The 12,337-nt window shown below is 48.7% G+C and overlaps 5 protein-coding genes across 5 annotated transcripts; 3 read left to right on the top strand and 2 right to left on the bottom strand.

Annotated features, from left to right (window-relative positions):
* Positions 1–290: 290 nt before the first annotated feature.
* On the top strand, positions 291–1,801 carry N7473_000380 (OSTA/TMEM184 family protein; the record flags this gene model as incomplete). The annotated part of the gene is made up of 6 exons (XM_057146320.1): positions 291–333; positions 395–545; positions 603–900; positions 968–1,093; positions 1,153–1,302; positions 1,358–1,801. The coding sequence occupies 6 exons, from the start codon at positions 291–293 to the stop codon at positions 1,799–1,801; spliced, it is 1,212 nt and encodes a 403-aa protein (XP_057014206.1).
* A 135-nt stretch (positions 1,802–1,936) lies between these two features.
* On the bottom strand, positions 1,937–2,929 carry N7473_000379 (alpha/beta fold hydrolase; the record flags this gene model as incomplete). Its single annotated transcript, XM_057146319.1, has 1 exon — positions 1,937–2,929. The coding sequence occupies one exon, from the start codon at positions 2,927–2,929 to the stop codon at positions 1,937–1,939; it is 993 nt and encodes a 330-aa protein (XP_057014205.1).
* Positions 2,930–3,594: 665 nt separating this feature from the next.
* On the bottom strand, positions 3,595–4,181 carry N7473_000378 (autophagy-related protein 8; the record flags this gene model as incomplete). Its single annotated transcript, XM_057146318.1, has 3 exons — positions 3,595–3,628; positions 3,714–3,946; positions 4,092–4,181. The coding sequence occupies 3 exons, from the start codon at positions 4,179–4,181 to the stop codon at positions 3,595–3,597; spliced, it is 357 nt and encodes a 118-aa protein (XP_057014204.1).
* A 3,190-nt stretch (positions 4,182–7,371) lies between these two features.
* On the top strand, positions 7,372–9,945 carry N7473_000377 (fungal specific transcription factor domain-containing protein; the record flags this gene model as incomplete). The annotated part of the gene is made up of 4 exons (XM_057146317.1): positions 7,372–7,376; positions 7,536–7,647; positions 7,724–8,478; positions 8,538–9,945. 4 exons carry the CDS (start codon positions 7,372–7,374, stop codon positions 9,943–9,945), a joined length of 2,280 nt encoding a protein of 759 aa, XP_057014203.1.
* A 568-nt stretch (positions 9,946–10,513) lies between these two features.
* Positions 10,514–11,902, top strand: hem13 (coproporphyrinogen oxidase; the record flags this gene model as incomplete). The annotated part of the gene is made up of 2 exons (XM_057146316.1): positions 10,514–10,723; positions 10,796–11,902. 2 exons carry the CDS (start codon positions 10,514–10,516, stop codon positions 11,900–11,902), a joined length of 1,317 nt encoding a protein of 438 aa, XP_057014202.1.
* Positions 11,903–12,337: the final 435 nt, after the last annotated feature.

The following is a 12,337-nucleotide window of genomic DNA, read 5'->3' as shown; positions in this document are numbered from 1 at the left end:
ATAAAAAAGTCCAATTTCTGGCCCACCAAGCGGCTTACGCGGCGACCCACACCCACGCACTAAACAAGCCTTTCTATCACCGTGATTGGGATCACCATGTGGCCCCTAAATGCGAAAAGGGAGAACAATTTTTTGCTAAGCATCCGGTCTATCCTATCCATACGTAACAGGCTCCAGGGTTCATTCTTAAATCTGAGATTCAGGGGGCCGAGCGGTTTTCGTCGATCAGGAAACTGCTGTCTAGCTGCCTCGGTGCTACTGTACGGTGGCTTTTTGACGAGAACTTCAACATGACCTGGCCATCATGCAATTCCACGTTGGAACATGAAACGAGTAAGTGAGGCAAAGTAAACTTTTTCCGCGGAGGTTGTTTGATCCAACTAACTCATTTTAGTCCAGGAGGTTGACCTCTGGGATGGTGGAATTACCTTCCACACGCTTTGTGTGATTATTTCGGCTGTTTGTCTTGTTATATCAGCCTTCCTAGCAGGAATTATTATCCTCGGCCATGCTAGGCATTATAGCAGGCCATCTGAGCAGAGATAGTGAGTTACGGGTTCGAAATTCGTCTATTAATCGCAGTTGAGCTAACGAGCGCACAGCATCATTCGTATCCTGTTTATGATACCCATCTACACACTTACATCATTCTTGTGCATTTATTTCTACAAGTGGTCTGTATACTTTGAGCTTATCGGCTACTGTTACGAGCCATTCGCTATCGCTTCTTTCTTCACGTTGCTCTGCTCTTATATTGCACCTGACCTGCATGATCAAAAGGAGTTTTTCCGTCATATTGAGCCTATCAATTGGGTATGGCCTATTCCCTGGTTGCAGAAATGTACTGGTAGTCAAAATCGGGCTTGGAGAAAGCCTCGAAGTGGGTTGACTTGGTTTAATGTATGTCCAAGACCCCTTTGCATGCTCGAAGAGCGGGTATCAAGTGTGAGAACTAACTCTTTGCAAGGTGATTTGGATCGGTGTTTTCCAATACTGCTTTCTACGACTACTCCTGACTATCCTTGCTGTTGCTGCTGAGTCTAAGAATCTCTACTGCGAAGATTCTGATAATATAGCATTTGCACACGTTTGGGTAAGCCTTACTTCCAAGCTTCTTGGCAAAGTCTCGAAACCCTAATCACAGTAACATAGGTCCTTATCATTGAGTCTATAGCGGTCACTATTGCCATGTACTGCTTGATCCAATTCTATATTCAGACAAAGACCGACATTGCACAACATCGACCATTTATCAAGATCCTTTGCATCAAGCTAGTCATTTTCCTTTCCTTCTGGCAATCGGTAAGTACCATTTCCAAATAAGCCCAGGGACATCACCAACAGATTCAATCTACAGACCATCATTGACTTCCTAACATCATCCGGTTTAATCAAATCATCCGCCAAAGTTGTCCTTCAAGACTGGAACAACGCTTTACCCTATGTCCTCATTTCCATCGAAATGTGCCTCTTTGCACTCCTGCATTTCTGGGGTTTCCCCTGGCGTCCATACATTGTTTCGCGGGATCCTACAGCCGGGGATAGTGTCCAGTGTTATTATGGTGGGAAAGTGGGATTCAAAGCTCTGGTTGATGCAATGAATCCATGGGATCTTGTCAAGGCTAATGCGCGCGGACTTCGGTGGTTATTTGTTGGTCGAAAGAAGCGAATGGCTGATTCGAGCTATGATCTTCCGAAACGTGAGACTGCGGGTGAATCTGGGGAGACGTCCTCGCCTGGACTGCAGGAGACGATGCCGGAAGCGCAGTCTTCGAGGTTTTATCGGCTCCAGTCTAACTAAATAAGTGTCTTGAGCACTGTCTGGTTTGCTTCGCAGGTATCTCATACAACTTTGAAGGAAATTGTAATTTACTCAAACTCGATCAATCACCCAAGCATAGCTACCTAGCTAATATCTAACAACTCCTTGCCTATCCTAAGCAAACCTCTCTTGTAACCAACCCAAAAGATCCTCCCCAAACACACCCGGCTGTTCAAGCAACGCCCAATGCCCCCCATCCCTCGTAATACTCTTAACGTCCGGCAACAACCCCATATCAAGAGGTAACTGCAATCGATCAGGTCTGCCCACAACATCCCCCTCCCCACCCCAATACAAAACAGGTACCCTAATAAGCTTATTCTCTTCCGGCACCAGCCGATCCGCATCATCCTGCACCCCAAACGCAAAAGCCTTATACCAACAACTCGGAGCCGCAAAGCCGCCCTCCTTACGAAGCTGATCCATAAAATTCTTCTTATGCTCGGATGTCGCAAAAGGCAGCGTAGGCTGGATTCGCCCCTCACCAACGAACTTGGCAGCACCGCCCGGCGCGGTCATCGTTTCGAGCCAGGTCCGTGGATCGCCGAACGCCATGCAATACACTGATTCGAGATTCTGGTTCATAAGTTTGATGCCATCGTCCGAGGTGAACAGGTGCCAGTATTCCAGGAGTCCGTAGCCGTATTGTTGGCGGGTCATGTCGTTCATAGCGTCTAGATTGAATTGTCCAATTGGTGGTAAGTAGGCGACATTGATCGTTATCACGCCTAGTATGCGCGTGGGGTGGAAATTGTAGAGTCGTGTGGATAAAGTACTGCCCCAGTCATGGCCGATGGCGATCACGGAGGGTAGTTGCTCTGCATCGAGGATTTCGATGGCATCTGTGGCCATGTCACGCCACGAGTAGAATTTGGGGTCGGTGGGCTTGGAAGTTTCGCCGTAGCCGAGGCAGTCTGGGGCTATTATGCCGTAGCCATGGGGGAGGAGGTAGTCGTTTATGAGGCCGGACCAGAGACGTGCTGAGTCGGGCCAGCCGTGGAGGAGGATGATTGAGGGTTTGGAGTCGCGGGCGGGGGAGACGTAGTATGTGTACGTGAAGCCGCGGGCGACTGTTAGGGTCTTCTTCGTGAGCTTGGAGAGGCTCATGATTGTAGATTGCTAGCGACTAGGCTTGATTTGTTGATCAAATGCAAGAGGAGGATGCAAAGCCCACAGGGGAGATGTATTAATTGATCAGGATGTCTCGGAGGGGTCGAGGGCCATACTTATACTTCTGTAGTATATATACTCCGTTGATCTCTCGATTGCATTTGGGACTAGACTGTGGTGAAACACGCTGGGTTACAGTGGGGGCCATTTAGTTCATCCGGGCCGAGAACATGGCGCGCAGAACATGGTAGTTAGACTAGACTTAGCTGTGCTTAGTCTAGAGCTGACTGGGCTTATACTGTACATCTTACGAGTCGGGTACTAGAGAGACTTGTACAGGCCAAGGCGAGCGCCAAGAGGACAAAAATCTACTTCAAAAAGACGTAAATTGCGAGCTTAAGACTAGCCCTCAATTTCCATTTACTTTCATGTAGAAAACAAGCCAGCAGGCAAACCAAGCCTAGCAAAGATGGAACAGAAGATGTGTGTAACACCGAACGAACGCCGCATGACCGAAAAACAACAAAAGGACGGCTCCTTAGAGAACAAATCTCGTCCACCAATAACCACTTGAACCCCTTCAAAATAGTGTACCCATCACGAAGTCAAGACAGGAAATCAGAGCCAAGTTGCGAGGTGACCAGAAGAAGTGTGGGTGACCTTTACAGGTCGCCAAAGGTGTTCTCGCCGGAGTATCTAGTAGATAAGTCGTTAGCTTGATGTCCTTATCCCTGCAGCCTAGAGAAGATGATAGTTTTGAAGGGTGCTGGAAGGAACATACGTGATGTACAAGAAACCATCCTCGTCCTTGTGCTCTTCGTAGATGCTGCTCATGAGCGCAGCAGTGGGTGGCAGGACCTCATCGACGAAGATGAAGATGGCCTTCTCGGGGGAGAGCTTGATGCGCTTGCGGATCACGTAGACGAACTGGCCCACGGTGAGATCGGCTGGGACGAGGTACTTCTTCTTGTCGATGGTAGCGATATCCGACTTCTCGACCTTTTCGCAGATCACCTGTGATAGACGCGGACCCGTTAGCTACCGGAAGGAGCGGTGAGGGGGATCGATAAGGCGGTGATGAGGCTCTGAGGAGCTCGACGACAACCAGTCCACGAGCACCGCGAAACCCATCATCATCACAACAAGGGTTGACACTTACAGGGATCCTGTCGGCATACTTCTGGCGGATACGCTCGGCCTCAGCCTTGCGCTTCTCGAAGGGGTGCTCGTCCTTGAACTTGGAACGCATGGTGATAGCTCGATAAGCTGATAAGTAAAGCGGGTCTTGGTGTGGAGCGAGATAGAGGGAGGACCAGGAGGGTGGTTGGAAAAAGAGGAGGGATCAGGAGTAGATGAAGGTGTGAAAAATAGCTGGCGCTAGATGGAGGTTCAAAATTCTGGCGAGGAAAGATCGATGGATCGATGGATGAGTGGAAGTGAAGAAGGAGAGGGGGGAGACTGATGACAAAAGGCAACCCCCGCTGACGTTACCGTAAAGATACCATCACACGAGGCGGTGAGTCACGAGTCTGCCTCACGTGGATCTGGTCACTCGCCCTGGTTGAGATACTTGTTTGATTCATACAGTTTACTTATAAATGGAGGTACCGATTTCACGATTCATTAAAACAGTCATACTGATATTATTCTACGTGAAAGTGAGAAAGTGTTCTCCAAGTAGAGATCCTCGATCGCCATGGGTCCTGCCGAAACATACCCCACCACTATCTCTGCCGACATGACTGGACACTGCGAATACACGAATAGGACTCGGAGAACACGTCTCTCAGCGGGATATACCGGTCGGATATGAAATCCCTGGTCAAATGTATCCAACACCTGCCACCTGGTGATCATTAACTCGAGGCCCCGACAATAGGACTTGGCTATATTTCTGTCCTGCCGAAATTGGTCTAGCGTTATCCTGGAGCCTCCCGTATACTCCACACTTATGGTATGTCTACATACTCAAGTCGTGGTGTTCCATCATTGTTTCGATCATTTCGAGCCCGAGATTACCCTCAGGCGAAGAATCGGCTACCGCCCGTTGGTATCGAAATCCACCGGCCTCTTGCTCGAATATTCTATGAGCAGGGGATTCAGGAACCCGCTGTCTCCAACAGGTCTTTTCAATGTGGTTACGCCTGTTTGGAGAGAGCCACCGGTTGTTTAGAGGCTGTTTGTTTGTCTGCCCCATTAATCACAATGAGTGAAAGCCTACAAGGCCAGAGATCTACTAGCGTTACCAGTGATATCAATCCAAGTCATTCCGGGATTCATATCTTGATACGGCTCATCCAAAACTAGCGATTCTGCTAGGTTTGAAAATGACTTTATAAAACCGTTCAGAGCAACGAAAGTACTCTCACCCATCTTTAGCAGGCAATCAAAGTTCTTTATTTTGAAGCCATGACCAATATATAGGAGAACAACCTCCTGGTGGAAGCTCAAGTCAGAACTATCACCTCGCCAGCGCTATGGCCACTGTTCCTGCTACTGACATCCAATGGCAATAGGATCCCCACGGCATTTGAAGCAGCCCAAACACGAGAGGAAGAAAAGGGTGCCCGTTAAACCTAGAAAGCTCAAATATATCACTTTCTAATTCCGTTCCGGCAAATTTTGGACCTGCACAGGTTCGCCGACTGCCTAGCGAATGGCTCCGCGTGCAAGTAAACCTTGAGGCAAATATATATAGAGAAGTATAATTGTGAGACTAGACTTTCTCTCCATTTGGGATTACTGGGCCAATTGGATAGACCACCAACAAGCCCCCCTCTCTTGAACTAGCTCGCTGCTGCTAGACGTGAGGTCATCCAGTACTTCCCCACAATTTTTCGATTTTGGGCCCCGGATGCTCTAACAATGACTAGAATGTAGAAAATAATTTTGTATACTGACGAAATTACTTTACGGCTTTTATGCTCGACTTTGGGGATATAGCACATTGAAGCATCGTGCTGTTGATATGTCATTTCACTGTTGCCTCTCGGCGGCTCTCCTCGGGTTGCCGGATTCCTTTTCCGCCAAGGAACACATTAGAAGCTTCGTCGAATCTCGGTGGGTTTTCATTGTCCGCTTCGCTGAAGCATCGAGTAAATTTCTAAACATTTTCTCAGCCGATCAGTGGTCTCCGTGGGTTCTGAAGAGGAGAAGGGGAAAAAATGTTCATCAACGAGAACTTGATACATAATCTACTCCTTGGAACTCGCCAATCAAAAGGCGATATCCCGATTCAGCTTGGGCTTGCAACCCACCAATCACAAAGCTCAAGTCACGGCTGCTCCCGTCGCGTACCAATCGAATTTTGTGCTTCACACTTTTGACATCCTGCATCTTCCGTGTCCATCCGTTTAGGAGATAGTTAGAGCTATTCTGCAGTTCAATACAGAAGTATCGAGATACCAAGCTGCTACGCACATCTCTCGTACTATCGATGATTATACTTTGCTGCTAGGATCCTAGATTGCCCTGACATGCCTGTCATTACCTTTTCCTTCATAGGGATGCTGAACGGCGCGAAAGTGGATCCAGGCCAAAAGCTAGGACCAGCTTGCTGGGGTGGTGGCCGATTCGCAGAAAGTCTTCGAGAAGGTTTTGAAAATGAGTAATAAAGGTCCTTCCCTTATAATTTGGACCTCATAAATCTAGTGTTAAACCTTCCTCCCTTGCTTCCTGTAAATGCCTCTGAGCCGCGTGCTCGGGTTAGCTCCTGTCATTTTCCTCGATTTAGGGGAGCTACAACAAAAGATTCGTGCTCAGAACTGGTTGACACGACTGAATTATGATTGTTTTGAATCATATTGATCTCATATTGAGAAAAATCTTGTATCTTATAAGAGCTATCATCCATTCCCCTTCCCGCCCCCTACCACGAGGTTACTTGGTTGTGGTTTGTATTTAGGGCTCGAATCCCCACCGGTCAGCGCATCTACAAATCCCGCCCGTTCATTGGCGGCATCTCAAACCGAAGCAAAAGCGTCGCACTGGCAATTAATCGCGATAATGTTCAACCACCCTCGTAGTCGAGTAATTTTTTTGCTAGAGCCTATGTGACAGACTGCGTCCATGACCGGCAAAAGACCAGCAAAACAACCATCCAAATCGCCGGGGGAGGGTGCGTCTACGCAAAATGAAGTATCGACGGCGCTACCAGAGCCGCATAGTGCCCCTGCAACACCGAAGCGGCCCTCCATTCAGGACAGAACTTCGACTTGGGGAGCAACGAGAACAACAACAAGGACGACCAACTCAACTCCCGCTCTAACATCCTCGCAAAGTTCGCAAAATGCATCTGCTTCGTCTAATGCCAAAGTGGCAATTCCACGCCAGCCACCAAATAATCATGCACCCCGCTACAATCGACGGGTCCCCCGGGCTTGCGAGTCGTGTAGGCAGCGCAAAACGAAATGCAGCGGCGATACCCCCGTCTGTCGACAATGTCGTGAGCTGAGGATCAATTGTCATTATCCTGTGGGTTGGAGGGAAAAGATGAAAAAGTGGGCGAATCGAACCAATTCCGCTATCCTCGTGCTGGCAAAAACAAACACTAAAAAGAACTGCAATCGATTAACTAATGGGGGTGTATTTCCTATCAAAATAGGGATGTGGACAAGCTCAATGCTGAGATTCAAGATTATGAGAACTTCGTCAATTCACTGCGCAGTACGGCCGACCCTCGTACGGCTGAATGGATCAAAAGCTTGCTGGACAAGGTGTGTCTGCTTCTATCTCATGGTTCTTGATATGTCGGCTGTGGGCTGCTAACCTGTCATTTTTGTGTCTTGAAAGCATGGGTTAAAAGGAGATCAGTACTTCGACAATACTCCGTCTTGTTTGTCGACACCTCAGAATGAGATGGACGCTGATGAGCGGTCACCTCACTCATCGATTGGTTCATTAGAGGCCATTGATCGAGTAGAGGAAGATCTCAATCGGACGGAGCATACTCGAGCTACGGGTTTTATGGGGAAAAGCTCGGAGATCTCGTGGATGCAACGGGTCCAAAGAGAAGCCGAGCAACGGGCTCGCGGGTATGCTGGAATCATGGAATCCGAATCTAATCAGGATAAGAACGAAGAAGGACGAGATGGACTTGCGCTTCATGCACTAAACTATCATCTGGATGACCTTGACATCTCCGTCTCCGAACCAGTGGAACGATACGACATGCCCCCTCGACATCTAGCTGATCGGCTTTTCGACGATTATCTAGACACGGTACACCCTTTCTTCCCTATCATCAGCAAACCGCTCTTCCGCGCTCAATACCAGACCTTCTTCGACAGCTTCATCAGGCCAAACGCTCCTCGACCGGGTGATAAGTGGCTTGCCATACTGAATATTATATTTGCAATTGCGGCCAAGCATGCCCACCTCATCAATGCTCCGTGGCGAGGAGGTTGCGATGATCATTTGGTGTATATGACCCGGGCTCGACTGCTTAGCCTCAACTCTGAGGTTCTCTTCAGTCACCCGGACCTGCAGCAAGTTCAGGTTGAGAGCTTGATGGCATTCTATCTACTTGCGTCAGATCAAATCAACAGGTTTGTACAAACCCTGTCCACGGAGTATACCGTGAGCATTATCTAATAGCATACAATAGGGCGTGGAGAATCTCTGCCCTGGCCGTCCGATCTGCCATTACCCTCGGAATCAACCTGAAGAACAACAGCTCCATTACCCCCAACATCTCCAAAGAAGCTCGGTACAAAGTCTGGTGGTGTCTATACTCCTTCGAACACATGCTAGGCATCATGACTGGCCGGGCAATCTACACTCTCGACGGCGGATACGCAACACCCTTACCCCTTCCCTTCGAAGAAGAACAACTACAAGACGACCCTACGGCCATCGAAATGCTGAATAGCCCCGCTCTTAGAGACGAGCTGATCAACAACGTCATGTCCAGTGCCGTGATCCGACAATCGGGCAGCCGGGAAGATGTTCAAAAGTCCAGACCTCGAGACCAAACATGGCTCAAGAAACTGCCGTCCAATTTCGGTCTTTGCTACCTTTACCATTGCGACTTGACAATTATAACTCAAGAGATTGTCAATAAGGTTTACTCGACCAATTGCGTCATGTTGTCGTGGTCAGAGATTGAGGCGCGACTCGATGAATTACGCGCTCGCATAGATGCCTGGCAGACAAGTCTTCCGACGGTGATTGACTTTACAAACGACGAGGCCGAAGACACTCCCGATCAACTTCGCTGCAAATTGATCCTGGCATTTCACTACTATAGCGCGCGAATCACTCTCGGACGCCCCTGTCTTTGCCGACGCGACGCACGCCAGCAAAATTCCCAACCAACCTTTAGCCATATGATGGCTCTTATCACCCTAGACTCAGCCTCACGGTTACTTGGCTTACTCCCCGACGAACCAGACGTCCTCCAACTCTTCCGAATCTGTCCATGGTGGTGCGTCCTCCGCTATCTCATGCAGGCGACAACAGTCATCCTCCTCGAACTATCCTTTGGCAGCGTCCACATACCCGAAGACGAAGACCGCTTCGTCAGGTTAGCAAAGAAATCAATACGCTGGTTCCACGCCATGTCCGATCGCAGCATCGGTTCCCGACGAGCCTGGCAACTCTGCGACTCGAGTTTCCGAAAATTGGCCAGCGGCATGAAATACAACACCGACGATCTCCCTTCCCATCCACGACCGCAAGAGCGTTTCGCCGAGAATAGTATCTCTTCCCATATCGCTCCATACAGCCATGGAGGAGGACATTCCTCCTCCTCCAATGATTACTTTACGCTCCGCCCAGAAGACATGAATCCCTTTTTACATCGTCCGCCACCCGCACCCGTCCCAGATGGAAATGTCTGGACGAATTACTTCAATCTCCCCACTCCTGATTTGACGTGGCCGCTTTCAGGCCCTGGGGAAATCACTGAGGATTCCTATTTCCCCTATGATCCGCTCAGTGAGGAGTTTATTCGATCTTTTTTCCTTCCTCGGATGAGGAGAATAGAGGACCGCGATGAAAGGCCGATGAGATGAAGAAAGGAACGCAAACGAATGTCCTTTTCTTGTATTTTTTCGGTATACCATATATCATGAATCGCTAGTCGATTACATCTCATATCATCAGCGTCCAGCTTTTCTTGCGGTTTTCGAAAAAGTCATCTTAGCGCATTAGCATAGTCTTCGAATGAGGATCGATCGCATTTGCATTAGCCATTACTCGAGTGGGCATAGTCCAATACATACACGATTTATGCTTTTCACTCTCCTATAACAAACATATTCTATTTATTCGGGTTTCAAAATAAACAAAGATTCCTTCTAGTCCATAGAATGAGATCAGCCCAATCAACAACCCCTCGAAAGTCGCGGCTTATCGGATAAGCAAACAGTGCAAACAGACCCTCGGATTGCCTGATACTCGTACCATCACCAAGTTTCATGATCGCGAACGGCTTTCTTCGGAGACGATCGGACGTTCATTTCTTTTCTCTCAAATACTACACCCAGAGGACCTGCATTTACGGCTGCATTGTCCCAGCCGGTGCAATTGTCCTCTCACCTTCCATCCGGTCCTCCGCGCATCCGATCACTGTCCCGAAATATGGCTTCGCGATCATTCATGCCTCTGCGGAGGTCCTTCGCTCAGCTCTCGCCCCGAACTAGTCGCATAGCTGGTCGCAATGCGGGCAGCTCGGTTCGCGGATATGCTACTGAGAACTCGTCGCGTCCGAAGCAGCAATTCACCGTGTGGCGGCCTTACCTGCGTCTTGCAGTTGGTGTGCCGTTCATCGGGATGATCATTTACTCTATGGTAAGCATTATACCTGTGAAAACGCAATTGTAAATAGGTTTTTGTATGTATAAATGCTGATATATGCTACAGGCCACCGGCGAAGTCACAGACCTCGACGCCCCCTCCATCGCCGAGCTAGACGCAGCCCTGAAACAATCCTCCGAAATCACCGAGTCCTCCCCCATGCGCCTGCGAATGGAAAAGCTCATCAAACACCAACAGCAAAAGATTATCGCCGAACTGGCCAGGATAGACGGCAAGGAATTCAAGCAAGATACCTGGACGCGGCCCAATGGCGGCGGCGGCATTTCATGTGTCCTGCAAGACGGAAATGTCTTCGAAAAGGCCGGCGTTAACGTCTCCGTCGTATACGGTGAACTACCACGACCGGCGATCGAAAAGATGCGCGCTGATCATAAATCGTTCGTTGGTTCGGACGTTGATTCTTTGAGTTTCTTTGCGGCGGGTCTGTCGCTCGTCTTGCACCCGCATAACCCCATGGCTCCGACGGTGCATTTGAATTACCGGTACTTCGAGACCTCGGATCCAAAGGATCCTATCAATGGTGATAAGAATTGGTGGTTTGGTGGTGGTACGGATTTGACACCTTCGTACCTTTTCCCCGAGGATGCGCAGCATTTCCACAAGACTATCAAAGATGCCTGTGATCGCCATGATCCGACTTATTACCCCAAGTTCAAGGCATGGTGCGACAAGTACTTCTACCTCCCTCATCGCGGTGAATGCCGCGGCGTCGGCGGAATCTTCTTCGACGATCTAGATGCAAACTTCCTCCAAACATCGGCCGGTTCTTCGTCCAACCCGCAGGAAACACTGTTCTCCTTTGTGTCGGACGGTCTAGCCTCTTTCCTCCCTTCTTACGTGCCCATCATCGAAAAGCGCAAGGATATGTCCTACACCCCCGAGCAAAAGCAGTGGCAACAGTTGCGCCGTGGTCGTTACGTCGAGTTTAACCTCGTCTATGATCGAGGTACTAGCTTCGGTCTGCGAACTCCTAATGCTCGGGTTGAGAGTATTTTGATGAGTTTGCCCCGCACCGCGAGCTGGGCGTATATGGATCCTGTCTCGGGTACTAGGACTGAGAGTATGCCCGTTGATGAGGAGGATCTTGGTGAGGATAAGACTAGTGAGAAGGAGATTATGGATGTGCTGAAGCACCCGAGACAGTGGGCTTGATTTGAGGGTGCCATTTGTTGAGGGTTGGTTTTTGCATGTTTCGTTTTTCCTGATTGCTTGCTTGGTCTAAAATCTCTGTACATTGTATCATTCGCTCAGCATAGTTGGGCTTGTTCGGGGTTTTATGTATATTACAAAATTAATATCTGCGAAAATACTACAAGACAGGTTGGTTTACATCATCTTTCAAGATTCCCATGGTTATGTAAAGATAATTAAAGTAGGCGTAGATCTATGGACTCGAAAAAAGACATCCCAACTGTTCCATCTCGAATCACAATCACTGTCTTATATTCTTCAAGCATAATGTATACAATAACCCCAAGTAACAAACAAGAATATCAAAACAAATTTATACAGGGAACCACGGCCTTCCAAAGAAAGAAACCGCCACGGGGGATATCAACAATCAAACGATAACCATTCTATATGCAA

Source organism: Penicillium subrubescens (genome assembly GCF_028828155.1).
Source record: "Penicillium subrubescens strain IBT 31985 chromosome Unknown utg000001l_segment0_segment0, whole genome shotgun sequence".
Lineage (NCBI taxonomy): Eukaryota > Fungi > Ascomycota > Eurotiomycetes > Eurotiales > Aspergillaceae > Penicillium > Penicillium subrubescens.
The sequence above is the reverse complement of the archived record's forward strand: the minus strand, read 5'-3'. Positions and strand labels throughout refer to the sequence as shown.